The sequence below is a fragment of the Ornithorhynchus anatinus genome, chromosome 1 (assembly GCF_004115215.2).
Source record: "Ornithorhynchus anatinus isolate Pmale09 chromosome 1, mOrnAna1.pri.v4, whole genome shotgun sequence".
NCBI lineage: Eukaryota > Metazoa > Chordata > Mammalia > Monotremata > Ornithorhynchidae > Ornithorhynchus > Ornithorhynchus anatinus.
The window spans coordinates 1716236-1744099 of record NC_041728.1 but is presented as its reverse complement, the minus strand read 5'-3'; the positions used below and the strand labels follow the sequence as shown (position 1 = coordinate 1744099).

The following is a 27864-nucleotide window of genomic DNA, read 5'->3' as shown; positions in this document are numbered from 1 at the left end:
TGCTCGGGGACGCCGCGGGGGGAGGGGGGAGGAGGGCCGCGGAGACGGGCCCCCAGTGCGCCTGCGCGGCCGGAAGTGCGCCGCGCGCGACCGGAAGCGCCCCCGCCATGATGGCGGCGGAGGCGGCGGCCTGAGGCGGCGGCCTGAGGCGGCGGCCTGAGGCGGCGGCTGAAGCGGCGCCATGGCGGCGCTGCTCGGAGCCAAGGCCGGGGCGGCCATGGACGGCGCCAGGCAGGCCGGCAGGGGCTCGGCCGCCGTCAAGGTGAGGCGGCCACCGACCTTCTTCTCCCCTCCCCGACCCGCCTCCTGTCATGGCCGCCCTCCCTCCTCCTCACAGCACCCATAGTCATCCTCACCATCGTATTGGTGTTTGTGAAGCGCTTCCTATGTGCGGAGCACTGCTCTAAGCGCTGGGGGACATCCAGGGGCATCAGGTGGTCCCACGTGGGGCTCCCAGTCTTCATCCCCATATTAATATAATGATGATAATAATGTTAGTGTTTGTTAAGCGCTCATTATGTGCAGAGCACTGTTCTAAGCGCTGGGGGAGATCCAGGGGCATCAGGCTGCCCCACGTGAGGCTCACAGTCTGCATCCCCATTTTAATATAATAATAATGTTAGTGTTTGTTAAGCGCTCATTATGTGCAGAGCACTGTTCTAAGCGCTGGGGGAGATCCAGGGGCATCAGGCTGTCCCACGTGAGGCTCACAGTCTGCATCCCCATTTTAATATAATAATAATGTTAGTGTTTGTTAAGCGCTCATTATGTGCAGAGCACTGTTCTAAGCGCTGGGGGAGATCCAGGGCATCAGGCTGTCCCACGTGAGGCTCACAGTCTGCATCCCCATTTTAATATAATAATAATGTTAGTGTTTGTTAAGCGCTCATTATGTGCAGAGCACTGTTCTAAGCGCTGGGGGAGATCCAGGGGCATCAGGCTGTCCCACGTGAGGCTCACAGTCTGCATCCCCATATTAATATAATGATAATAATAATAATAATGTTAGTGTTTGTTAAGCGCTCATTATGTGCAGAGCACTGTTCTAAGCGCTGGGGGAGATCCAGGGGCATCAGGCTGTCCCACGTGAGGCTCACAGTCTGCATCCCCATTTTAATATAATAATAATAATGTTAGTGTTTGTTAAGCGCTCATTATGTGCAGAGCACTGTTCTAAGCGCTGGGGGAGATCCAGGGGCATCAGGCTGTCCCACGTGAGGCTCACAGTCTGCATCCCCATTTTAATATAATAATAATAATGTTAGTGTTTGTTAAGCGCTCATTATGTGCAGAGCACTGTTCTAAGCGCTGGGGAGATCCAGGGGCATCAGGCTGTCCCACGTGAGGCTCACAGTCTGCATCCCCATATTAATATAATGATAATAATAATAATAATGTTAGTGTTTGTTAAGCGCTCATTATGTGCAGAGCACTGTTCTAAGCGCTGGGGGAGATCCAGGGGCATCAGGCTGTCCCACGTGAGGCTCACAGTCTGCATCCCCATTTTAATATAATAATAATAATGTTAGTGTTTGTTAAGCGCTCATTATGTGCAGAGCACTGTTCTAAGCGCTGGGGGAGATCCAGGGGCATCAGGCTGCCCCACGTGAGGCTCACAGTCTGCATCCCCATTTTAATAATCGTAATAATAAATAATGTTGGTAGTTGTTCAGCGCTTACTGTGTGCCGAACACTGCTCTAAGCGCTGGGGGGGATACAGGGACATCAGGTCGCCCCACGGGAGGCTCACAGTTAATCCCCATTTTAATAATCATCATAATATAATCATAACGTTAGTGTTTGTTAAGCGCTTCCTAGGTGCCGAGCACTGTTCTAAGCGCTGGGGGGAGATACAGGGGAATCAGGTTGTTCCACGGGAGGCTCACAGTTAATCCCCATTTTAATAATCAAAATAAATCCATATAATCACAGTTAATCCCCCTTTTAATAATCGTAATAGTAATAAATAATGTTGGCGTTTGTTAAGCTCTTACTATGGGCCGAGCACTGTTCTGAGCGCTGGGAGAGATACAGGGTCATCAGGTTGGCCCACGTGGGGCACACGGGCTTCATCCCCATTTTAATGATCATAATAATGTAATAATAATAAGATTGGTGTTAAGCGCTTACTATGTGCCGAGCACTGTTCTGAGCGCTGGGGGGATACAGAGGAATCAGGTTGTCCCATGGGAGGCTCACAGGCTTCATCCTCCTTTTAATAATCATAATAATAATCTAATAATAATGTTGGTGTTTGTTAAGCACTTACTTTGTGCAGAGCACCGCTTTAAGAGCTGGGGACATACAGGGGAATCAGGTGGTCCCACGTGAGGCTGTCAGTCTTAATCCCCATTTTACAGATGAAGGAACTGAGGCCCAGAGAAGAGGAAGTGACTCGCCCACCGTCACCCAGCTGACAAGGGGCAGAGCCCGGGATTCGAACCCATGACCTCTGACTCCCAAGCCCGGGCTCTTGCCACAGAGCTGCGCTGCTTCTCTGTGTCCTCCTCCTGGGCCCGCCACTCAGTCGCCCATTCATTCAGTCCTATTTATTGAGCGCTTACTGTGTGCAGAGCACTGGACTGAGCGCTTGGAATGGACAATCGGGCAACAGATAGAGACAATCCCTGCCCAGTGACGGGCTCGCGGTCTAGAAGGGGAAGACAGACAACAAAACAAGTAGGCGTCATTACCATCAAAATAGGCTCATAGATTCCTTCAGCTGTATTTATTGAGCGCTCACTGTGCGCAGAGCACTGGACTAAGCGTTTGGAAAGTACAATTCGGCACCAGAGAGAGATCATCCCTGCCCAGCAATGGGTTCACAGTCTAAACTGTGTTGGGAAGCAGCGCGGCTCAGTGGAAGGAGCCCGGGCTTTGGAGTCAGAGGTCATGGGTTCGAATCCCGGCTCGGCCACTTGTCAGCTTTGTGACTCTGGGCAAGTCACTTCACTTCTCGGTGCCTCAGTTCCCTCATCTGGAAAATGGGGATGAAAACTGTGAGCCCCACGTGGGACAACCTGATTCCCCTGTGTCTACCCCAGCGCTTAGAACAGTGCTCTGCACACAGTAAGCGCTTAACAAATACCAGCATTATAAAAGAGCCTGGGCTTCGGAGTCAGAGGTCATGAGTTCGACTCCCGGCTCCGCCACTTGTCAGCTGTGTGACGGTGGGCGAGTCACTTCACTTCTCAGTTCCCTCATCTGTAAAATGGGGATTCACTGTGAGCCTCACGTGGGACGACCTGATGACCCTGTATCTCCCCCAGCGCTTAGAACAGTGCTCTGCACATAGTAAGCGCTTAACAAACACTAACGTCATTATTATATTATTATGATTATTAAGATGGGGATGAAGACTGTGAGCCTCCCGTGGGACAACCTGATGTCCCTGTATCTCCCCCAGCGCTTAGAACGGTGCTCTGCACATAGGAAGCGCTTAACAAATACCAACATTATTATTAAACGGGGGGGAGACAGACAACAAAACAGAACAAGGAGTCAGGCATCAATGCCATCAAAGTAGATAAATAGAATCATAGATATATGCACATCATTAATAAAATAGAGAAATAATATATACAAATAGACACAACTGCTTTGGGGAGAGGGAGGGTGGAGAGGGAGGGAGTCCGGGCGATGGGGAGGGGGGGGCAGAGGGAAAGGGAGGGCTCAGGGTGGGAAGGCCTCCCGGAGGAGGTGAGCGCTCGGTAGGGCTCTGAAGAGGGGAAGAGAGTGAGTTGGGCGGAGGTGAGGAGGGAGGGCGTTCCGGGACGGCGGGGGGACGTGGCCCGGGGGTCGGCGGCGGGACGGGCGAGGACGGGGGACGGCGAGGAGGCGGGCGGCGGAGGAGCGGAGCGTGCGGGGTGGGCGGGAGGAAGAGAGAAGGGAGGAGAGGTAGGAAGGGGCGGGGGATGGACAGCTAAGCCGCGTCAGGAAATTCAAAAAGAGTTTGGATCGATTCATTCACGAATGGATTCTTTAGAGGGAAGGTTTGGGATGGAGAAGGGCGTTGGAGGGTCGGTGCCGGCTCACCCGGGGAGAGTCTTGTCCGGGAAGAACTCGTTGGGAGCGATGGACCCTCCGAATCTCTTGAATCTCCTAAGGAGGTCTGGAGGGACTGTTGGACTGACCAGCGATAATAATAATAATGTTGGTATTTGTTAAGCGCTTGCTACGTAGCGAGCACTGTTCTAAGCGCTGGGGTAGACACAGGGGAATCAGGTTGTCCCACGTGGGGCTCACAGTCTTCATCCCCATTTTACAGATGAGGTCACTGAGGCACCGGGAAGGGAAGTGACTCGCCCAAAGTCACACAGCCAAGTGGCCGAGCCCGGGATTCGAGCCCGTGACCTCTGACTCCAAAGCCCGGGCTCTTTCCACTGAGCCACGATGACATTTCGTGGGCTCTTCTAACGGGAGGATGCTTGGGGCTCATCCAGAAAAGATGCCATCCCTGCCCTTGAATTTACCGTCTGGCGGAGGAGGCCGTAGTGAGGGAGATGAGGGCGAGCACGTCGACGCAGCCCCTCTGTCCTTGTCGACGCCCGTCGTTTCCCTGGAGCGCCCAGGGAGTTGCCCCGCAGGCCACCTCAGGGAGCCCCCCGTCTTCAGTTGAATGATCCTGCGCAGACTTTTCATTCAGTCCGTGCTACTTACTGAACACTTAGGGCGCGGAGAGCCCTGCGCTAGACACGCGGGAGAGAACGGTACAGTAGAGTTCACGGACACGTTCCCTGCTCACCAGGAGTTTACAGGCTAGAGGGGTAGGCAGGCATTCAGATGAATTACAGGCAGGAAAGAGGCTGTGGACGGGGTATTTATCTATTTCATTCATTCATTAGTATTTATTGAGCGCTTACCATGTGCAGAGCACTGGACCGAGCGCTTGGAATGGACAAATCGGCAACAGATAGAGACAGTCCCTGCCCTTTGACGGGCTCGCGGTCTAATCGGGGGAGACGGGCGGACGAGAACGGTGGCAATAAATAGAGTCGAGGGGAAGAACATCTCATTAAAACAGTGGCAGATAAATAGAATGAGGGTGATGGACATCTCATTAAACAAATAGGGTGGTGAAGATATATACAATTTATTATAATAAGGTCCGTCCCCCCCTTTAGGCTTGGTGTGGGCGGGAAAGCGTCCGTTTGTTGTTCCCTTGTCCTCTCACAAGCGCTTTGTACAGTGCTTTGCACACCATGAGCCCTCAATAAATACGACTGAGTGAACGAATGACAGAAGGGTTGGAGTCAGTCAGTCAGTCATACGCGAGCCCACGTGGCTCACAGAGAAGCAGCGCGGCTCAGTGGAAAGACGCCGGGCTTGGGAGTCAGAGGTCGTGGGTTCTAATCCCGGCCCCGCCACTTGTCGGACGGCTTTGGGCAAGTCGTTTCACTTCCCCGTGCCTCGGTTACCTCATCTGTAAAATGGGGATGAAGACTGTGAGCCCCGTGTGGGACAACCTGATTACTTTGTATCCCCCCCCCCCCCCCCCCCCCCCGGCGCTTAGAACAGGAAGCGCTTAAAAAATGCCATCATCATTATTTTTATTATCATGATTAGTACAACAACAGACACATCCCCTAGCGATTATCAGGTGCTTAAGGGATACAGGCCCAAGTGCCTAGGCGATGCAGAAAGCGGCGGGGTCAAGTAGGGGAAGTGAGGTCTTGGGAGGAGATGTGACTTTAGTGATTTTGAAGCTGGGGAGGGTGCGGTGTGTCGTATGTAATAATAATAATAATGTTGGCATTTGTTAAGCGCTTACTATGTGCCAGGCATCGTTCTAAGCGCTGGGGGAGATACAAGGTAGGTTGTCCCACGTAGGGCTCACAGTCTTCCATCCCCATTTTACAGACGAGGGAACTGAGGCCCAGAGAAGTAAAGTGGCTTGCCCAAGGTCACACAGCAGACGAGTCTCAGAGCCGGGATTGAAAGAAGAAATGGTCTCCGGTCTTGCCTGCCTGAAGAATAACACATTTCGGACGGGCGATTCCACATTCTTTAAATGGCTTTGAGAAATGTGGGGGGCAGTGACAACAGAAGGTCGAATTTTTCTCCAGCGGGGATAGAGCGTTTGATGTAAATTGCAGGCTCCATCAGATCGGTTTTTGCACATTTAATTCAAATTGGGTAAGTTAACGGAAGTGCTTTGGAAAGAAGAAGAGAAAGAAGGATTTTCCTTTCCTTTTTGGCCAGGTGGTTGAAAGTTAATGTACAGTGAGAGAGTTGTCCTTTTGCAGTTTGAGTTGTCGGGGAGCCCAGCGTTGGTCTGCAATATTTAAGAGACTCTCCGTTTCTGGCAGTGTTGTTTTTCAGCTGGTACTCGCAGGGTTTAATTTGAATGACTTCCTCTTTTAAACCTGCAGAAGTTAGAATGAGGTCTCCGGTTCAGGTCTTAAGGTTTAAGAAACACGTCCTGCTGTAACCGGTTTGCTTTTTCCGTTGGGTCTCCTTTTCCTTCCCCTTTCGTTCCGTGCTTTAGTTTTTCTAGGGTCGGAGATTTAAAAATAAGCAGCCCAACCCTCTCATTGTGGTAAGGTGGGGAAAGTATTTGAAGTTTGTCTAGGGTGCAGTGCGCTTCCAGAGCGAACGGGCTTCCAAAGGATATCTGGGCTCCAGGGTTTGCCCAAGGCATCTCCTTCCCCTTCAAGCAGAAACTCCCTCCTCACTGCTCTCAACGCTCTCCTCGGCTTTCTTCCTCTGACATCTCAGCTTGCACGCCTCACTCCCTTCCCGGGTCACCATCTGGGCCTGGCGCTCAAGCGCTCACTACAGTGCTCTGCACAGAGTGAGCGCTCGATAAGTACGACTGAATGAATGAATGAATGAATGAATGAATGAACTCTCCCACCCCGCGTTCACCCTGCTCCCCAGGCCTGGAGCCCTGGCTCCCCCAAACATTGGCGCTTATTTGGTGGGACCCCCGAAGGCCTGTGGCCCTGACAACGTTTGGAGCTGAACCCTTTTTCAAACCTGGTCATTTCAGATCTCTGCCGTGACCCGATTATTTCCCGTCAGGATCAAAAGGACCGGCGTGGTGGCTTTCCGCCCCTGCTTACCTCCTTGTCCCCTCCCAATCCCGTCCCCCCCAAATCCCTGTCACCCCCACACTCAGAACAAAAACAGTTGGCACCCGTGCCTCCCCAAACGACCGGACCACCCGCTCCCCTCATCTTGAAATTTCTTTGGAAATCCTCCTCCTGGAAGCCTTCCCGTCGTAATTCTCATTAGCCAGTCCAGCACCGACTAGCGATTCTGTATTTTTCCTTTCTATTCTCCGCCCCTGCGACTCTGTTATCTGTATATTTCCGTCCACCCCCCAGGTGTTTCCGGAGAGATTTGAACTTCTTTTCCTATTATATCCTTGTTTCCCCTCCTGCCCCCAAGTGGAGCGGAAGCCCCCGGGGGTCAGCGCTGTTTTATACCCTGCTGCTTCCCCCGGCTATTTTCACGTCTGTCAGATCGTAGGCCGTTGGAGGGCGGGGATCGTGCCGACCAACTTTAGGGTGCTGTGCTCTCCCAAACCCTTACTACGGCACCCTGCGCGCACAGTAAGTAAACGCTCAGTAAATACCACCGCTGGATTCCCTGGGAGACGGGGCTGGCGGAGTGCCGACAAGGGCCAGTTGCGGAGCGACAGACGTACCCACCCAGCAGCGCCAGTGTGGGTGTGTTTGAGAGGTAACCATAATAATTATGGTATTGGTTAAGCGCTTACTATGTGCCGGGCACTGTACTGTGCTCTGTGGGCAAGGGGAGGGGTGAATACAAACAAATTGGGTTGGACCCAGTCCCTGTCCCATGTGGAGCTCACAGTCTTAATCCCCGTTTTACAGATGAGGGAACTGTGGCCCAGAGATGTGAAGTGACTCGCCCAAGATCACACAGCAGACAAGCGGCGGAGCCGGGATTAGAACCCAGGCCCTTCTTACTCCCAGGCCCGGGCTCTATCCGTGAGGCCACGCTGCTTCCCGTAGAGACGTCATCTTCCCTTTAGCCAGTTGCCCTGGTCTCCATGTAAGGAAGCAGCACGGCTTGGTGGAAAGAGCCCGGGCCTGGGAGGCAGAGGTCGTGGGTTCTAATCCCGCCGCCGCCCCTTGTCAGCTGTGTGACTTTGGGCGAGCCGCTTCGCTTCTCTGGGCCTCAGTGACCTCGTCTGGAAAATGGGGATGAAGACAGCGAGCCCCACGTGGGACCACCTGATGACCTTGTATCTACCCCGGTGCTTAATACGTAGTAAGCACGTAACAAATGCCATCATTATTATTTCAAGCAGTTAGTAGAGTGCTCTGCAGAGAGTAAGCGCTCAGGAAATACGATTGAATGGATGAGGGACTGTAAACCACCCAAAAAAAAGTGGCGTGATTTTTTTTTTTTTTTTTCCTCCCCTCCAAAGCCTATTCCAAATGAATCCCGACTGACCACGTCCCCGCTCCTATTCTAGGTGCTGGAGTGTGGTGTCTGCGAAGATGTGTTTTCCTTGCAAGGAGACAAAGTTCCCCGGCTGCTTTTGTGCGGCCACACCGTCTGTCACGACTGCCTCACCCGCCTGCCTCTCCATGGAAGGGCAATTCGCTGCCCTTTCGATCGACAGGTGACCGAGCTCGGTACGTACGACCTCTCCGCCTCCGCTTGCTCTCCGGCCCTTCTGGCCAACTCTCTGAGCTCTCGTTATCGTAATAAACACTGGGCAGGGCGCTGCGGGTCAGTGGGAAAATCGTCTTCCTTTTCCAGCGTCATAATGCCTAGAGAGCTGGGGACAAGAGGGACGAGAAAAAAATATAAGAGCAACCCCGGACTTGGAGTAAGAATGACGGTCCCTGAACCTTCCCCGGCGCAGGAGTTTCAGTTCTGAGGTTACAGTCTGGTCTCTGAGGCGTTAAATCATTGTTGGCGTGACGCGGACGGCGAGGAATATGTTTATCGAGTCGAGGGATGTTCATTGCACTCTAATCAGTTACTCCATGAGGATATGAATCCAGTTAAATGGGGTTTTCATTTCTAACGCCTCGTGTACGGATAAATAGATGACCTCCATCGACTAAAAATGATGCAGGGACAATGAGGTCATCTGTGAATCTCTCCTAATGTTTTCATTGCGGCGCATGTGGGGAACAGCTGTCCTTCAAAGCAGAGGCTCCCGAGGCTAAATCTGCCTTGATCTCATCATTTCCCAGTGTAAACCCCCAGCTAGAAAGGTTGTTTTAGGGTTATTCATTAATTCGTTGACTCCCGTGGTATTTTGGAAATATTTAAACCAAGATGTGTGTCTTTTTAAGGTACCGGACTTTAAAGATGTATTTTTTTTTTTCCTCTGACCCTGCCGTATCCGGGGTGCCTCGTCCAAAGGTGGGTGGGGTTCGGGTGGTGGGTAAAGTTTATTTTTCTCCATGGCCACATCTCATTTTGGAGACTAATTCCAATCCACGTGGGAGTGCAGACTTGTGACCGTATTTGAAATGGAACACACCCAAGAGAGTTCGGGCTCCAGTTTGAGACCGTGACCTCTAAAGTGCCAGAGACCTTGGCTCCAGAACCGCCCCTTTCTTTCCCTCAATAACCCTTCTGTACATTTATGCGGAGAGGAGCCGAGGCCCTTCGGATCCCAAATGGCAAACAGATCTATGCTCCACGAGGCATCCTTGGGTAACGTTTTCTAGCCGCCGCGGTGAAATGACCTCCAACGTGGAAAGGGGGAAATTACCGGACTCCCGGGGAACGCCGAGACCACTGGAAAGACCCAGATTCTGCCCTTCAGTTGCTTACCCGGTCTTTCCCGTCAGCGGCCGTTGGCCTTTTGTAGAAATGAGAAACTGAGGAAGCTGGCTCAGGCTCCTAAGATTTATTAGATTTAGTTTAGATTGATCACCTCTTAAATTTAATATTATTCCTCAGAATGGTGAGATTGAGCGGCCGGAACCTTTTGGGTCTGTGAGGCTGCCCCGCTTTCCTTCCGTTATTACCCGTGGCGGTGGGCCTTGGATCCCAACGTCCCCAGCCCGGCCTTATCCCCCTCACCCTGGGCACCGCTTTACTGTTTTTTGGGTTTTGTTTTTTATTGTATTTGTTAAGCCCTTACTATGTGCCAGGCACTGTACTAAGCACTGGGGTGGATACAAGCGAATCGGTTTAGACGCCGTCCCCGTCCCATGTGGGGCTCATAGTCTCAGTCCCCATTTTATGGATGAGGTAAACTGAGGCCCAGAGCGACTTGCCCAAGGTCACCCAGCAGACAAGTGGCGGAGCCCCGACTCTCTCCCCATCGCCCCGACTCTCTCGCTTTGCTCTACCCGCCCCAGGGCACTGGTGTATATAGGTACATATCTACAATTCTACGTATTTATAATTAATGCCTGTTTACTTGTTTTGAAGTGTATGGATCTATAATTCTGTTGATGTTATTGATGCCTGTTTACTTGTTTTGATGCCTGCCTCCCCCCTTCTAGACTGTGAGCCCGTCGTGGGCAGGGATGGTCTCTCTCTGTTGCCGAAATGTACTTTTCAAGCGCTTAGGACAGTGCTCTGCACACAGTAAGCGCTAAATAAATAACGATTGAATGCATGATCCCAAGTCCTTCTGACTCCCAGACCCCGGCTCGGTCCACTAGGCCACTCTGCCTCCGGTTCATCTGGAGTTTCGGGAATCGAGGTGCCCTCTGGCCCGGAGTTTGGCCATCACCCAGGCCAGGGTCCACGGGTCCGGCTCCTCATTCATTCATTCATTCATTCATTCAATAGTATTTATTGAGCGCTTACTATGGGCAGAGCACTGGACTAAGCGCTTGGAATGGACAATTCGGCAACAAATAGAGACAATCCCTGCCCATTGACGGGCTCACAGTCCAATCGCGGGAACCAGACCGTCTCCCCAACTTGGGTGACCCTGAAAGGCCGAGGGCGGGGGCTGAGGAGTGGGGGCGGGGAGCCAGCGACCCCGCTGCCCCGACCCCCGGCCCGGGGCCCCGGGGCGGCGTCTCCTTCGGCGTATTAGCCACAGGGGCCTCTGACGAGAGCCAGCCTCCGTTTAACGGGGAACGATCGCTAGGATAATAATAATATTCATGTTGGTGTTGGTTAAGCGCTTACTATGTGCAGTGCACTCTTCTAAGCGCTGGGGGAGATGCAAGGTCATCGGGTTGTACCACATGAGGCTCACAGTCTGCAGCCCCATTTTACAGATGAGGGAACCGAGGCCCAGTGAAGTGACTTGCCCACAGTCACCCAGCTGACAAGTGGCAGAGCGGGGATTCGAACCCACGACCCCTGACTCCCCAGCCCGGGCTCTTCCCACTGAGCCAGGCTGGAATCTCGGCCTGCTCCGAATACGGGGTCTCATCGGCCCCCGAGGAGAGACCCACGGGCAGAGGCTGGCAGCGTGGGCGCGGAGCAGGAAAGGGGGCGCGGGGCTGGGCCAGGACCGCGGGATCCGGGGCCGGGGGATGCTTGAAATCCGGGGAAGCGGCAGGAGCGGAGGGGGGAAGGATGGAAAGAACCACCACGTGGCCACTTGTTGGCCCGGAGACCCGAGTCCCAATCCTAGCCCTGCCCTTAGCTCGCTGGGCGACCTCGGGCAAGTCACTTAACCGCTCTGGGCCGCGGCTTCCTGGCCAGTGGAATGGGAATCAGATACCTGCTCTCGGGAAGCAGCGGGGCTCAGCGGAAAGAGCCCGGGCTTGGAAGTCAGGACGCGGGTTCTAATCCCACTCATCTGCTCTGTCCGCTTCACTTCTCTGCGCCACAGTTCCCTCATCTGGACAATGGGGATCATAATAATGGTGGTATTTGTTAAGCACTTACTATGTGCAGAGCACTGTTCTCAGCGCTAGGGTGGATACAGGGTAATCAGATTGTCCTCTGTGAGGCTCACAGTCTTCATCCCCATTTTACAGATGAGGTAACTGAGGCACAGAGAAGTTAAGCGACTTGCCCACAGTCACACAGGGGATGAAAACCGTGAGCCCCACGTGGCACAGCCTGATTACCTTGTATCCCCCCAGCGCTGAGAACAGTGCTCGGCACATAGTAGGCGCTCAACAAATACCATAATTATTATTATTATTATTATTCTTCCTCCTGAGAGTGTGTGTCCCGAGTGGGAGAGGAACTGCGTCCGATCCCACGGGCCTGGGAGCCAGAAGGTCCTGGGTTCTAATCCCGGCTCCGCCTCATGCCGGCTGTGTGACCTTGGGCAGGTCGCGGCGTGGCGTAGTGGAAAGAGCCCGGGCTTGGGAGTCAGAGGGCGTGGGTTCTAATCCCTGCTCCGCCATTTGCTCTGTGACCTTGGGCAAGCCACTTCACTTCTCTGTGCCTCAGTTCCCTCATCTGGAAAATGGGGATGAAGACCGTGAGCCCCACGTGGGACAACTTCACTACCTTGTATCTATCCCAGCGCTTAGAACAGTGCTTGGCACACAGTAAGTGCTTAACAAGCCCCATAATAATGATCATTATAATTATTATTCTCTAGGCCTTAGTTACCTCATCTGTAAAATGGGAATTAATGTGGGACGGGGACTGCGTGTCCAACCTGCTTATCTTGTATCTCCCCCAGTGCTTAGAATATTAATAATTCCGGTATTCGTTAGGTGCTTGCTGTGTGCCAGGCACTGTACTGGAGTGCGTACAAGTTAATCTTGTTGGACGCAGTCCCTGTGCCACGTGGGGCTCACAGTCTCAGTCCCCATTTTGCAGATGAGAAAACCGAGGCTCAGAGAAGTGAAGCGACCCGCCCAAGGTCACACAGCAGACAGGTGGCGGAGCCGGGATTAGAACCCCGACCTTCTGACTCCCAGGCCCGGCTTCTACCCACTACACCATGCCGCTTCCCCAAGAGCAGCGCTTGGCACGTAGTAAGCCCTTAACAAGTATCATGATTATTATTATCTTGTTTCTACCTCTGCGCTTAGTGCCTGATGAGGGCACAGAAAAATACCACGATCATTATTATGATGATGATGAGGCGAAAGGGCATTGGTCAACACCACGGAATTCTCAAAGGAGAATCTTTACCCTTGCTTCCAAATAATGTCGAGTAAATACGCTCTGTACACGTGGTAGGTGGAGAACCCAGAAGCAATCTGAAAAAAGACACCTTCCTTGCCAATTAGGGTAATGTTGCCTGAAGAACGATAACTTTGACGCAGAACAATTTAGGAAGACATCTTCCATCTAAACAGAATCACAGGGGACACCCACACAAAGCGGAGCCAGTCTTTTGGTTTAAATTGTCCTAAGCCGCCGAGCGGTCTCTAGTCGGGCTCTGCGGTTTTGGAAATCCCTGTCGAGAAATGAGATGAGAAGTGACTCCTGCGTCAGCCTCCTCACTGACCTCCCTGCCTCCCGTCTCTCCCCACTCTGCTGCCCGGATCGTTTCTCTACAAAGACGTGCAGTCCGTGTCCTCCCCACCTCTGCGGCACCTCCGGTGGTTTGCCCCATCTACCTCGGCGTCAAAAAGAAAGTCCTCTACCTCAGCTTGCCCACTCTTACTGTCCCTCTTCGGTCTCCCATCCTGCACACCCTGCCCCCGCCGTACCCCCGTCACCTCTCTCGCGCCGCTGACCCCTTTCCCCTGTCCTCCCCCCGGGCCAGAAATCTCTCCCCCTCCACGGACCCCCCCCCCCGGCACCGCCGTCCTCCCCACCTTCAAAATCTTATTGAGGTCACATCTCCTCCTAGACGTTTTGCTCGCTGAAGCCGTCTTTTCCCCGGCTCCCTCTTCCTTTGGGCATTTGATGTTCGCCCCGCCCAACCCCACGGCCCTTAGGTGCACCTCTTTAAATTATCTCTCATAGATTATTTATTTGCAGCAATTTCCGTCTCCCTCCGGACCCGTAAAGTGACCGATGACGATGGTATTTGTCAAGCGCCTACTGTGTGTCGAGCACTGTTCTAAGCGCCTTGGTAGATACAGGGTAACCCCACGTGGGGCTCACAGTCTTCACCCCCGTTTTCCAGGTGAGGTCACTGAGGCCCAGAGAAGTGACGTGACTTGCCCACAGTCACACAGCTGACGGGCGACAGAGCCGGGATTAGAACCCACAACCCCTGCCTCCCAAGCCCGCCTTCTTTCCACCGAGCCCCACTGCTTCTTACTGTTCCACTGCGGGAAGGGTACGTGCCTGCCAAGGGTCTCGTAACGTCCTCTCCCAAGCGCCGGAAATGACTGAGCCCGTCATTGGGCAGGGATTGCCTCTATCTGTTGCCGAATTACACATTCCAAGCGCTTAGTACAGTGCTCCGCGCAGAATAAGCACTCAATAAATTCCATCGACGACGAGGTAAAAGTTGCGGGCCTTCGGGTCTTTAACTCGCTTTCTTTCCTCCCTACCATTAGGAGATTCCGGTGTGTGGGGTCTGAAAAAGAATTTTGCCTTGCTGGAACTCCTGGAACGGCTTCAGAATGGCCCCATCGGTCAGTACGGAACCGTGGAGGAAGCGATCGGGATATCTGGAGAGGTACCGACCTGGCCTAACTCGAATGTTTTCAGTTTCCAAACCCTCATCAAAAGTAGAGAGAGGTAGATTGGATGGGAAACCTCGAAGCAGGGATTTCCAGTGCCCAAAAGGGGTGACGGAAACTCTCTCCCGCACCCCCTTCCCCCTCCCCCCACAATAAATGATAGCGGTGATAATCGTAATTATTATTTTTATGGTATTTATTCAGCACTTCCTACGTGCCAAGCCCTGGGGTGGACGCAAGCCAATCGGATTAGACGCAGTCCACGCGTCACGTGGGGCTCACCGTCTCAATTCCCATTTTACAGTTGCCGGAACGGAGGCTTAGAGAAGATAAATGACTCGCCCAAAGTCACACTGCGGACAGACAGACGGCAGAGCCCGGATTCGAACCTTTTGACCCCCGGGTCCGTGCTCTACCCACTAGGCAACTGTTAAAGGATGGCATTCATCAAGCACTTACTTACTCTGTGCTAAGCACCGGGGTAGTCATTCATTCAGTAGTATTTATCGAGCGCTTACTACGTGCAGAGCACTGTACTAAGCGCTTGGAATGTTCAGTTCGGCAACAGAGACAATCCCTGCCCAATGACGGGCTCACAGTCGAAACGGGGGTAGATAGAAGAAAAAGTCTTTTGTCTATTACACAGTCTTGTATGATAGAAATTATCGCAGTGGATTTTAAACCAAGAAGCCTTTTGCTTCAGACTCGGTGAATTTCATCCACCGCCCATCCCTGGAGTTTCTGTCTTCGTAGTAAAGATGGGTAATAATTATCATTTGCTGTCGACAGGCTTGATAAATCCAGTTGGACCCAGCAAAAATGAATATGTCATGTTTTCCGTCTTTAACACGTGTAGAAATTTTTATTTTACTGCGATATCGAAGCGGGTGATTTTCAGAGATCTTTTGCCCAAACATCTTGTGGTTAAAACGCTTCACGGAAAAAACCGTTTCTTTCCGTCTCGGTCGACTGTTGCCGCCTTACGGCTGGTAGATAAGTCTGCAACTTTTAAGGGTGGCCTGGGGATTTTTATTCTATTCGGTGCGTCCCACGAATGATTACGAAGAGACCCGTGGCACCGGGCAGAGAGGTAAGAAGCTCACCTCGAGTTACCGGCTAGTTTCTGCCGGTTGTAGAGCTCTTCCCCCACCCAGCGTTCTATTCGGCGTCGATCGCCTGGTAGATCCGGTCACGGTAGTTCGGGGACGGGTTGGCATCGCTGTTTTTAAAACCAGGTTTAACGCCGGCCTTGAATTCCAGGAGTGGGGGAAACGGCTGGGCACGCGTACTCCTAAGGTGATCTTAGCTAGGTGAGTCGGAAGGACGGATCAGTCGGTCAGTTGTATTTATTGAGCGCTTACCGTGGGCAGAGCAGCGTACTGAGTGCCGGGGGAAGTACGGTGTAAGAATAAACAGACCCATTTCGTGCAGTCTCATTCACTCATAATAATAATTGTGGTGTTTAACCGCTTCCTATGTGCCAAGACCTGTTCTAAGCGCTGGGCTAGATACAACGTAATCAAGTTGCCCCACGTGGGGCTCACAGTCTCAGTCCCCATTTTACAGAGGAGGTCACTGAGGCCCAGAGAGGTGAAGTGGCTCGCCCAAAGTCACACAGCAGACAGGTGGTGGAGCCGGGATTAGAACCCGCATCCTCTGACTCCCAAGCCCGGGCTCTTTCCACCGAGCCACGCGGCTTCTCCTCCTCCCTCCCATCCCCACAGCACATAGGTAGAGATCTGTACGTATCTGTAATTTATTTACGCCAACGTCTGTCTTCCCCTCTAGACTGTGAGCTCGTTGCGGGCAGGAATGTGTCTCTCTGTTGTTCTGCTGGACTCTCTCAGGCGCTTAGTGCGGTGCTTTGCACGCTCTGAGCGCCCAGGAAAGGCTATCGAGTGAATGAAGGAATTCCTCCGTCTTCCAGGGTACCCGGCCGAGCAGAGGGTGACGGGTACGCGGCGGCGTGGGGGCGGGCTGACCCGCGCGCTCGGTTTCCCGGCGGCCGTGGGGTCTGCGACCGGTGGCTCTCGCCCTGTCCGCCAGAGCGTCGTGCGCTGCGACGAAGACGAAGCCCACGTGGCGTCGGTGTACTGCACCGTGTGCGGCACGCACCTGTGTTCCGACTGCTCCCAGCTGACCCACTCCACCAAGACGCTGGCCAAGCACCGGCGGGTGCCTCTGGCGGATAAACCCCACGAGAAGACCCTGTGCTCCCAGCACCAGGTGCACGCCATCGAATTTGTCTGCCTGGAAGAAGGGTGCCAAGCCAGCCCGCTCATGTGCTGCGTCTGCAAGGAGTACGGCAAACACCAAGGCCATAAGGTAGCAGGCTCCCCCCCCCCCCCCTTCCTTCCCCTCCATCCCTCCTCATCCCTTTCGCCCCGCCAGCTCGAGCCGCGGGGCGGTCTCGCTCCCCCGGCCCCCCACGTCGGCGACCCGGCTCCCCTTCACCCGGCGGAGAGACCGTCGGGGGAGCGTTAAGTCAAAAGTCTGAGAGGAGAGGGAGCGCGGGCCTTTATTTTGGGGTATCGCCGTCCCTCTCCCCCACTCGAGACTGTGAGCTCGTCGGGGGCAGGGAGTGGCCCTGTTTCTCGTTGCACTGTCCTCTCCCGGGCGCTTAGTTCAGTGCTCCGCACACGGGAAGCGCTCGGTAAATACGATTGAGTGAATGTCAGCAGGACCTGGGTTTTGGGGTGGTTTTTTTTTCAAAGCGCTTACTGTGTGCAAAGCACGGTTCTAAGCGCTGGGGAGGATACCAGGTCATCAGGTTGTCCCACGTGGGGCTCACAGTCTTCATCCCCATTTTCCAGATGAGGTCGCTGAGGCCCAGAGAAGTGAAGTGACTTGCCCAGAGTGACACAGCCGGCAAGCGGCTGAATGGGGATTTGAACCCATGACCTCTGACTCCTGAGCCCACACTCTTTCCACTGAGCCCCGCTGCTTCTAATCCCGGCCCCGCCGCCACTTGTCCGCTGCGTGACCTCAGGCAAATCACTTCACTTCTCTAGGCCTCCGTTACCTCATCTGTAAAACGGGGATGAAAATGGCGAGCTCCATGTGGGACAGGGACTGTGTCCGACCTGATTATCTTGTACCTACCCCAGTGCTCAGTAGTAGTAATAATAATATTGGTATTTGTTAAGCGCTTACTATGGGCCGAGCACTGTTCTAAGCACCGGGGGAGATACAGGGGAATCAGGTTGTCCCACTCGAGGCTCACGGTCTTCATCCCCCTTATACGGATGAGGGAACCGAGGCACCGAGAAGTTAAGTGACTTGCCCAAAGTCATACAGCTGGCGGAGCCGGGATTAGAACCCGTGGCCTCTGACTCCTAAGCCCGTGTTCTTTCCACTGAGCCACGCTGCTTCTCGTACAGCGCCTGCCCCACGGGAAGCGCTTAACCAATACCTCGGTTGTTATTATTAATCCCGGGATCCAACGGGGCCTGACGTCTGACGGGCCTCGTCCCCTCCCCGGCCCACCCACCGTGGGCTCCTTGGTCATCTCCTCGGGGCCCACCGGCCCAGGATCCGCCCGGCCCCAATCCCACCGGCTCGGAGGCCGCGGCTCCGGGCACCAGCGGGCCCGCCTCGATCCCGTTCCCGACCGGACGTGGGGCCGCCCGGGTCCCGCTCTTCCACCCCGGCTTAGCCGCCTGACGGTCCCCCTCTCCACCGGGACCGAATCCTCACGGCGGGGGCGGGTGAGGACCGTAGCGGACGGCCCAGAGCTGGGCTCCCGTCTCGGGATCCTCTCACGTCCGCCGTTCCTTCCCCTAGCATTCCGTGTTGGAACCCGAAGCCAACCAGATCCGGGCATCCATTCTAGACATGGCCCACTGCATCCGGACCTTCACCGAGGAGATCTCGGAGTATTCCCGCAAGCTGGTGGGAATCGTCCAGCACATAGAAGGGGGGGAGCAGATCGTCGAAGACGGAATCGGGATGGCCCACACGGAGCACGTAAGCTATTTTTCTCCTTCCCCTTTCTCGGTTCGAGGTGTTCTCTGTAGGCGGACTAGACGCGGGAGCCTCTTCCCTTCTAGGAGGAGGAGGAGGCGTAAGCTCGTCCCCGGTCCGTCGGCCCGTTAATGTCTGCTAATTCTGTCGTGTTCTCCCAAGCACTTAATTATTCCCCTATTTATTTTGTCAGTGAGGTGTCCGTCCCCTCGATTCTTTTTATCGTGATTAAGTTGTCTTGTTTTTGTCCGTCCGTCTCCCCCGATTAGACCGTGAGCCCGTCGATGGGCAGGGACGGTCTCTGTCTGTTGCCGAATTGTCCGTCCCAAGCGCTCAGTACGGTGCTCTGCACATAGTAAGCGCTCAATAAATACCGTTGAGTGAAACGAGTGAACCGCAGTGCCCTGCGCAGAGTAAATCCTCAGTAAATACCCTCGATCGGGACCGGCGGAGAAAGGGAACGACCGACGGCAGCGTGACGTCCTCCGCGGCTACGCAGAGCGACCGATCGAAACGAGTGGTCCGAAGGGCAGGGGCGGCCGGGGAGAGGCCTTGCACGCGATGCGAATTAAAAGGCGGATCCCGCGCAGGTCCCAGGTACCGCCGAGAGTGCCCGCTCCTGCGTCCGGGCCTACTTTTCGGACCTCCACGAGACCCTGTGTCGCCAGGAGGAGATGGCCCTGAGCGTGGTGGACGCCCACGTGCGGGAGAAGCTGATCTGGCTGAGGCAGCAGCAGGAAGACATGACCATCTTGCTGTCCCAGGTTTCGGCAGCCTGCCTCCACTGTGAGAAGACGCTGCAGCAGGTAGGCGGGCGACGCGCCGGCAGGCCGGGCTCCCTTCCGTCCCCCCGAGGTGACGGAGAGAGGCTCGGGAAAAAACCCCAACCGTCAGCTAGCGCTGCCGGGTTCACCGGCCCGTCCCTGGCGGGCAGATTCCAACCGGAGGAATTGCGGGAGGGAGAGGCCGATCGGAGGAAAACGTACGTCTTGGCCCCCCGCACCTGCACCGACACCGCCCCGCGTCCCTCCGGGACGCGTGCTGTCGGGAGGACGACTGCCCCCACCCCACCCCCCAGTTCCTTATCGGTGGGGAGATCGAAGGGGAAGAAGAAGCGTGGGAAGGGGAAACGGTCGCCGAGGCAGAGCGGGTGTTGAGTCTCGTGAGCAGGTGGGCGCAGGACAACCGGGGAAGGCATAGGCTCGTGGGACACTTTGAGCCGCCCGTAAGATCAGGGGCCACGGCCCGGAGTAATTGCCGCCGGAGAGCAGGAGCCGTCGGCCCGGACTGGAAAATCCGTCCCTTCCCCACCCCCTCCTCTCCCCGGGCTGCCGGGTGCTCCCTCGGCCCTCCTCCCAGCGGCTCTCCTCCCCGCCCCGACTCCCGGCTCGGGCCCTCAGGAAGAACGGAGGGGAAGAGCTATGGGGGGGGGGGGGGGCAGTTGGGGAGGGGGGCAGTTCACGATACAGCCACGCTGTGGAAGAAAGTATGACGGATGTGCGCGGGGGTTCCCCCGTCTTTGCCACCCACCCGACTGTTGGAGCTCCCCCGTTTAGACCGGGGGGGCCCTATGTGGTCTCTATCTGTTGCCGAATTGTCCATTCCAAGCGCTTAGTCCGGCGCTTTGCACGTAGCAAGCGCTCAGTAGATACGGTTGAATGAATGAATGGATCTGAACAACCGAGCCCTTACGAGACCCTTTTCCTCAACGTCCCAACAAGGTGGTGGTTAAGTAGCCGAGCGAATTCACCGTGGCGGACATTTAAAAAGACCGCGCCTTTCGTACGTCAGGGCGATTTAAGCCTCTCCTCTGCCCCCTCCCCCACCTTTTCTTTTTAATTTGGTCCGACAGTGAAATGATCGTCTGCTTTTGGGTCCGCTCTAGGATGACTGCAGAGTGGTTTTGGCGAAGCAGGAAATTACGAGATTGCTGGAGACGTTACAGAAACAGCAGCAGCAGTTCACCGAGCTTGCGGATCACATACAGTTGGATGCCAGCATTCCCGTCACATTCACCAAGGTATAATGTTTTAATGATAACGATGTTGGTATTTGTTAAGCGCTCGCTGTGTGCCGAGCACTGTCCTAAGCGCTGGGGCAGATACAGGGTCATCAGGTTGTTCCCACGTGAGGCTCACGGTCTTCCATCCCCGTTTTCCAGATGAGGGAACCGAGGCCCAGAGAAGTGACTCGCCCACGGACACACAGCTGTCAGTGGCAGAGCCGGGATTCGAACCCGTGACCTCTGACTCCCAAGCCCGGGCTCTTGCCACTGAGCCACGCTGCTGCTGGCTATCCAGTATCAGGGGTCATGATATATTTATTTAGAGAATGCGTGGCTTTCCCTCTGTAGGTAAATGGGCCGTCATGTATTCTTGCAGAATTGATCTTTCCTGGCTTTATTGCAGTCTTTGCAATATAATACCGAAAGCGTATTTTAAATGACGCGGGGCTGGGATGGCAGTTACTCGGTTCTCCCAGCCCTCCCTTCGTCTTCCCCCACTCTCTTCTGCATCGCCCTGACCTGCTCCCTTTATTCATCCCCCCGTCCCAGCCCCACGGCCCTTTTATTCAATCTGTAATTTATTTCTCTCCACGGATGTCCGTCTCCCCTCTGAACTGTAAGCGCCCAGTGAGAGCCCACGTGTGAGGAGGGTCACTGGCCTGAATTGTGAGAAGCTTCTGAAAAACGTCCTTGTTTTCTGTAAGAGTGGAAAGAGTGTCCGTCTAAACCCAGAATTGTCTAGGCCTCCTTACCAGAAAGTCCAGCCGGTGTCCCTTCGATCCGTGTATCTCTGTCTTGAGGAGCACGGCAATCTGCTGCTTCTGAGTCATTCGTCTTCTATTTTAGGGGCTAGCGGTTGCTTCCTGCCGCATTTCTTCCCAAGAGAAATCCTCTTTTAAGGAATCCTGGCCAAAGGGCGCCTTCGGGGAAACACTCGACACGGTTTCCTCGGGGCCAGCTTCGGCTTGGTGGTTTGTTTTGGTCTCCAGAACTCACATTTCCGTAGCTCTCCGTGGGGGGGTCCCGTCTTAAAGGCCTCAGTTTGGGCTCTACGGGGTTCGGTCGAGCCAGCTCCCGGGTCAGGCCCTTCCCCAGCCACAGCAGAACAGACCCCTGAGCAGAGCTGGCCATTCTCTCCCGCTGACCGGAGCCGGGCCGGACCGTGGGCGGGGTCGCTTTTCCTCCGAGGCCCACGGTGCCCTTCAGGAGTCTGGGCCCGGCCGAGTCCCCGGGTCTGATCCGTCGGTCCTGTCACCACGGCCTCCCCGCAGAGGAGGCACCTTCCCTCTTTGGGCCACATCTGACCACCAGGGAACATCAGATCAGCGAGCGTTTGAAGCGATGCTCCGACTGCGCGGCCCGGCGATTCGGATCCCCAACCCCGAAAGTCCCGCCCCCCTCGGCTCGGGCCGCCCTCAGCTCGGCAGCGCCGGGGGGGGAGACCCCGACTCCCGGGACCCCCGACCGCCCCTGCTGCCGCCTGAGAAGAGGGGCCTGGGTCCGTTTGGAGCCCGAAGACTCGGGAGAGCGGGGGGGAACACTGGCAGATAGAGCGGGTCCCGGGAGCGGCGGCGGCTCTCGCTCCTTGAATGCAACGGGGACCTCTCCACGGAGAAAGGCGAGACCCGGGGCTGGGGAAACCCACCATTTCAGACCTCCGTAAACATTGGCCTTCTCCCGTTGCAGGACAACCGAGTCCACATTGGGCCCAAGATGGAAATCCGGGTGGTCACGCTGGGCTTAGACGGTGCCGGAAAGACCACCATTTTGTTCAAGCTGAAGCAGGACGAGTTCATGCAGCCGATTCCAACCATCGGTAACTACGGGGGCCCGCCGCTTCGTAGGCTCCTCTGCCGGCCGGGCCGCGGCTAGGGCGGTGGGGGTGAAAGCGCAACCGAAAACCGTCTCCCAACAGGTTTTAACGTGGAAACCGTGGAGTATAAAAACTTAAAATTCACCATTTGGGATGTAGGAGGGAAGCACAAGCTCCGGCCCTTGTGGAAGCATTATTACCTCAACACCCAAGGTAGGAGTCGCTCGACCTTTCCGGTTTCCACCTTGATCGCTCCGGGCTGCCTTCCCCCAACCCCAGACGGGTGGCCGGGGACGGTGATAGGCGGGTACTGGTAAGACGTTACCGGTGACGGTGTCCGGTTTTTTTTCTTTTTTAAAGTTGAGGGACGGGGAAAGGAGACGTGAAAGAGTCTGCCGCGATTTTACGCTACCTGTTGACGTGCGGCGTGTTCTTGGTTGCTAAATTTGATGACCCTGAAAACCGGCACGGTCCCAGACGATGCATCTTAAGTACGGTAGAGAGCCGGCCGTTCCAACCCAGTTGGGGGTCAAGGCAAGCTCAGAGGAGCCGAGAACTAGACAAGATCAGGTTTCGGGATCTCCGACAGTTTTCGGTCCCGGCTGGTGCTTCGGGGAATGTCGGAACCAAGTCGGGAGAACGTGCTTTCGGGAATATCGGAACCAAGTCCGGAGAACTCATTCATTCAGTAGTATATTTGGAGTGCTTACTACGCGCAGAGCACTGTACTAAGCACTTGGAATGTACAGTTTGGCAACAGAGAGAGACAATCCCTCCCCGCTGATGGGCTCACAGTCTAATCGGGGGAGACAGATGGCAGAGCAGAACAGAACGAAACGAAAACAAGACAGCGTTATCACGATAAGTAGAATCAAGGGGATGTACACCTCATTAACAACATAAATAGGAGAATAAGTAATATATACCAGTGAGCACAGTGCTGAGGGGAAGGGGGAAGAGCGGAGGGTTGGCGGGGAGGAGAGGGGGAGCAGAGGGAAAGGGGGGGCTCAGTGTGGGAAGGCCTCCTGGAGGAGGTGAGCTCTCAGGAGGGCTTTGAAGAGGGGAAGAGAGTTTGGCAGAGGTGAGGGGAGAGGGCGTGCCAGGACAGCGGTAGGACGCGGGCCAGGGATCGACGGTAGGATAGGCGTGAACGGGGGACGGCGAGGAGCGGGGTGGGCGGTGGAAAGAGAGAAGGGAGGAGAGGTAGGAGGGGGCGAGGGGACGGACAGCCTCGAAGCCCAGAGTGAGGAGTTTTTGTTTCGTGTGGAGGTCGATGGGCAACCACTGGAGGTTTTTGAGGAGGGGAGTGACAGGCCCAGAGCGTTTCTGCAGGAAGACGAGCCGGGCGGCCGAGTGAAGAATAGACCGGAGCGGGGCGAGAGAGGAGGAAGGGAGATCGGAGAGAAGGCCGACACGGTAGTCTAGCCGGGATATCACGAGAGCCCGTAGCGGTAAGGTAGCCGTTTGGGTGGAGAGGAAAGGGTGGACCTTGGCGATATCGTAAAGGTGAGACCGGCAGGCGCTGGTGACGGATCGGATGTTCGGGGTGATTGAGAGAGCCGTAACTAAGGCGTGAAGGGGGAGAGCCGGTGGCCGAGGCAGGCAGGGCAGACCCCCTCGGGCCACTCGCGGGGACCCCAGATCCTCGGGAGGGTCGGGCGGGCCAGGAGGGAGAAGGGTCGACGGCCCGCCGTCGTCCGGAGCCGGTGACTCCCGGGGCCGAAGGGGACTGTCTGTGTCTTCGGTGGTGGTGTGGAGGAGCTGCGGTGCCGTGTGCCGGCCGGCCGCCCGGCGTGACCCACGGCACGCTCCTGGGTCCCCGCCCACACCGCCGGCTCCAGAAATCGCGCGTCAGTTTCCTGCTGGCATCGCCGCGGCCTCAAGGTGGTCGGAGCAGGCTAGGCTCGAGGGGTTATCGGGGTCCGGGGCCGCTCCCACGTGATCAGAGCGGGGTGAACAGAGCGGGATGACGGGCGGTTGGGGATGCCGTGCTGCCCTCCCCACTGGGCCCTGATGGTGGGGGGAGGCGGACGGAGCCAATCCCGGCTTGGTCTCCGCGGCGAGGAGGCGAGTGGATCGGGGCGGCGGGCCTCACGGGGGCTCCCCGTCCCCCTCTCCGCACACGGCGTCATGTCTTCCCGCCCCCTGGAAGTGCAGGGGGGGAGGCTTAATCGGTCGACTGGGGAGAGCGGAGATCGCGGGGGAGAAACTCCCGGGAGTGCCAGCGAGCCGCAGAAGCCACCCGCCCGGAAGGGCGACGGCCACCCCGGCTTGCGCTCCCAGCCCGGGGTGGGGTCTTTGCCGCGATGGCCCCGCTCGTCCCCTCTCCCTGTCCCGAGCCTGCGAGGGCAACCGCCCGTTGCGGGGACGCCGGAACCTAGGCCAGCGACCTCGGCCCGTCTCCTGCGCCCAGCGTTGGCCCTCGCTTTGGGTCGTGCGACCTCTTGGGGACAGAGCGACCCGGGAGGCTGGCAGCGGTTCCTTTTCTGGGGCTTCTGCCGCCCACGTAGATGATTTGGGCAAGGGAGGATTGGAGGAGAGGGTGGGGGCGGCGTCCCCGGGGGGGCCGAAACGTCGGTTTCTCAGGACGCGTTGGAAGGCCCGCGCGCCCTCGTGTCCGTCCGTCCGCCCCTCTTTGGGGCCGGGGGGCGGGGATACAAACACGGCACGAGGCTTCGGGACTGTATTTCTAGCGATGCATTTGGTCCGGAAGTACATCTCTCCCCCGCTGTTGGTAGCGGCCCCGACCATTTTGAGAGCGCTCGGGGATTTGTGCCGTGGGAGATATTTCTGTCGAAGCGTCCTTTTCCAGAAGTCCATCCTGACGTTTAGAGCATCTCCGGCCCCCCCCCCCCCCGGGCAACGCTGACCCCCCCCCCCCCCGCCCCGGGCCGATGTTTGTCTCGGCAGCGGTCGTGTTCGTCGTCGACAGCAGTTACCGGGACCGAGTCAGCGAGGCCCACAGCGAGCTCGCCAAGCTGCTGACCGAGAAGGAGCTGCGGGACGCCTTGCTCCTCATCTTCGCCAACAAGCAGGTACCGACGGGGGCCGGGACCACGCCACCCCCTCCCCTTCCAGTAGTCGGGGAACGCGACCCCCGAGTCCGTAAGAGCGAACCCTCCCAGGCGCCGAATGCGGTGCTCTGCACACAGCAAGCGCTCGGTGAATGCCACTGGTCGTTTAGCGTCCCGTCGGCACCGGGGCCCGTCTGGCGCCGCTCTCGGCCCTAACTGTATATATTTTCGTTACCCTATTTGTTTTGTTAATGAGATGTACATCACCTTGTTTCTATTTATTTGCTGTTGTCTTAAGGAGCCGTTCATCCCCCTGAGTCTATTTCTTGCTATTGTTCTTGTCTGTCTCCCCCGATCAGACCGTAAGCCCGTCGAAGGGCAGGCACTGCCTCTATCTGTCACCCATTTGTCCATTCCAAGCGCATAGTCCAGTGCTCTGCACACAGTAAGCGCTCAATAAATGCTATTGAATGAATGAATGAGAGGGGAAGACGGACTCGCGCGGAGGGCTCCGCGGTGCCCTTCCAGGCGCCTCGCCACGGACGCTCAAGCGATCCGGGGAGTTGCTCCCCGGATTCAAGTCGCGTTGCCTTCGACGTGTCAGAGAAGCCACCCTTCCCGCCCCCAGCTTGGCCATTGAGCCTCACGTGGGACAACCCGATGACCCTGTATCTCCCCCAGCGCTTAGAACAGTGCTCTGCACGTAGTAAGCGCTTAACAAATACCGACATTAGTAGTATTTTTCCAGCTGGTTCATTAAGTGCGCAGATTTTAGACGTCATTAGTGGACCACATCTCTCCGGGTGATGTTTTACCGGGTGAGAGGCCTGACCCCCCGGGCACCAGCTGTTCTAGGACCCTCTGGTAGTCCGGACCACCGAATCTTAACCGCTCTGGGACCCTCTGGGACTCCAGCCTGCAACGCTAACCTTGTTGTTGGTTTTTTTAACGGTATTTGTGAAGCGCTTACTGTGTGCCGGGACACGGTCCTAAGTGTTAGGGTAGCTATAAAGTAATGAGGTGGGACGCAGTCCTTGCTCCGCATCGACTTCCGTTTTACGGAAGAGGTAACCGAGGCCCAGGGAAGTAAAGTGGCCTGGCTTCGGTCACCCGGCAGACAAGTGGCGGAGTCAGGATTAGAACCCAGGTCCTTCTGACTCCCAGGCCAGCGCTCTCCCCACTAGGCCACGTTTGCCCTGGGGCCCTCTGAGAGTCCGGTCCGCTGAACCGTAACCACCTTGGGAGAAGACATTTGAAATGCATTTGAGAAGCAGCGTGGCACAGTGGAAAGAGCGTGGGCTTGGGAGTCAGAGGTCGTGGGTTCGACTCCCGGCTCCGCCGCTTGTCAGCTGGGTGACTGTGGGCGAGTCGCTTCACTTCTCTGGGCCTCAGTTTACCTCATCTGGAAAGTGGGGATTAACTGTGAGCCTCACGTGGGACAACCTGGTTACCCAGTATCTCCCCCAGCGCTTAGAACAGTGCTCTGCACATAGTAAGCGCTTAACAAATACCGACATTATTAAATGAGAATGGCGTTTTGGGTCAAGGGCACCGGCCTGCCCGTCTCCTTGCCCTGCAGCGCTTAGAACGGTGCTTAATGCAGGTATCCGTTAAGCGCTTACTATGTGCCGAGCCCCGTTCTAAGCGCTGGGGGTAGATACAGGGTCATCGGGTTGTCCCACCCGAGGCTCAGTCTTAATCCCCGTTTTCCAGATGGGGTGACTGAGGCACCGAGAAGTGAAGTGACTTGCCTAAAGTCGCACAGCTGACGGAGCCGGGATTCGAACCCACGCCCTCTGACTCCTAAACCCGGCCTCTTGCCACTGAGCCACGCTGCTTCTCTACCATGTGCTTGGCGCGTAGTAAGCGCTTAACGAGGACCAATATTATTATTATCATCATCAGCCTGACTAGCTCGCCGTCCGACTGGTGGCCGGGGGAGCGGGCCGGCCAGGTAAAGCCCGAGGGCCGGGAGAGATGGGCGGCGAGCCGGAGCGGGCTTCTCTTCTTCTCTTCCAGGATGTGGCGGGGGCCCTGTCGGTGGAAGAGATCACGGAACTGCTCAGCCTCCACAAACTGTGCTGCGGGCGGAGCTGGTATATCCAGGGCTGCGATGCCCGCAGCGGCACGGGCCTCTACGAAGGACTGGACTGGCTTTCGAGGCAGCTCGTGGCCGCCGGCGTCTTAGATGTGGCCTAATTCTCGGATAGAGCGGTGGCTTAAAGTCCGCGGCGAGCCGTCATGTGCACGTACTAGGTAGTTTTAAGACGTCCGGTGTCTCCCGACGTGACGGGCGACGTGGGGGTTGGGGGTTGGGGGGGGGGGGGGGGACGCTCACGCGAGAGAGCGGTTTGACCGGCCGCCCGGGGGGAGTCTCGGGGCGGCGCGAACTCTCTTTTCTCCGATTCCCACACACGGAAGGAGGCCGGGCCTCGGGTTTGGTTTTCCAAACGTTGGGAGCCGGTGGGTGTATCGTGGCGGGAAGGGTCCCCGAAGGAGAAAGGCTTACGGACTCGGAGGCCCCGGTCTCCCTGTGGAGGAGGAGGAGAAAGAGGGCAGTGGCCGTTCCTCACCCCTTGCCGCTTCCGCGCTCTGTGGTCCGGG

General features: G+C 56.1%; 1 protein-coding gene across 1 annotated transcript; it reads left to right on the top strand.

Moving 5' to 3' along the window:
* Nucleotides 1-150: 150 nt before the first annotated feature.
* On the top strand, nucleotides 151-27502 carry TRIM23 (tripartite motif containing 23). Its single transcript, XM_029063639.2, has 11 exons — nucleotides 151-262; nucleotides 8450-8612; nucleotides 14340-14461; nucleotides 16512-16790; nucleotides 18249-18431; nucleotides 19019-19234; nucleotides 20314-20448; nucleotides 22120-22249; nucleotides 22349-22459; nucleotides 25157-25281; nucleotides 27280-27502. The coding sequence occupies exons 1-11, from the start codon at nucleotides 182-184 to the stop codon at nucleotides 27457-27459; spliced, it is 1725 nt and encodes a 574-aa protein (XP_028919472.1). The 5' UTR covers nucleotides 151-181; the 3' UTR covers nucleotides 27460-27502.
* Nucleotides 27503-27864: the final 362 nt, after the last annotated feature.

Bases quoted from the DNA above. Each gene is read 5' to 3' on its own strand.
- TRIM23 (XM_029063639.2), top strand. From the start codon at position 182: ATGGCGGCGCTGCTCGGAGCCAAGGCCGGGGCGGCCATGGACGGCGCC. The intron at 263-8,449 runs GTGAGGCGGCCA...CTCCTATTCTAG, and splicing joins GGGGCTCGGCCGCCGTCAAG to GTGCTGGAGTGTGGTGTCTG. The intron at 16,791-18,248 runs GTAGCAGGCTCC...TCCTTCCCCTAG, and splicing joins GCAAACACCAAGGCCATAAG to CATTCCGTGTTGGAACCCGA.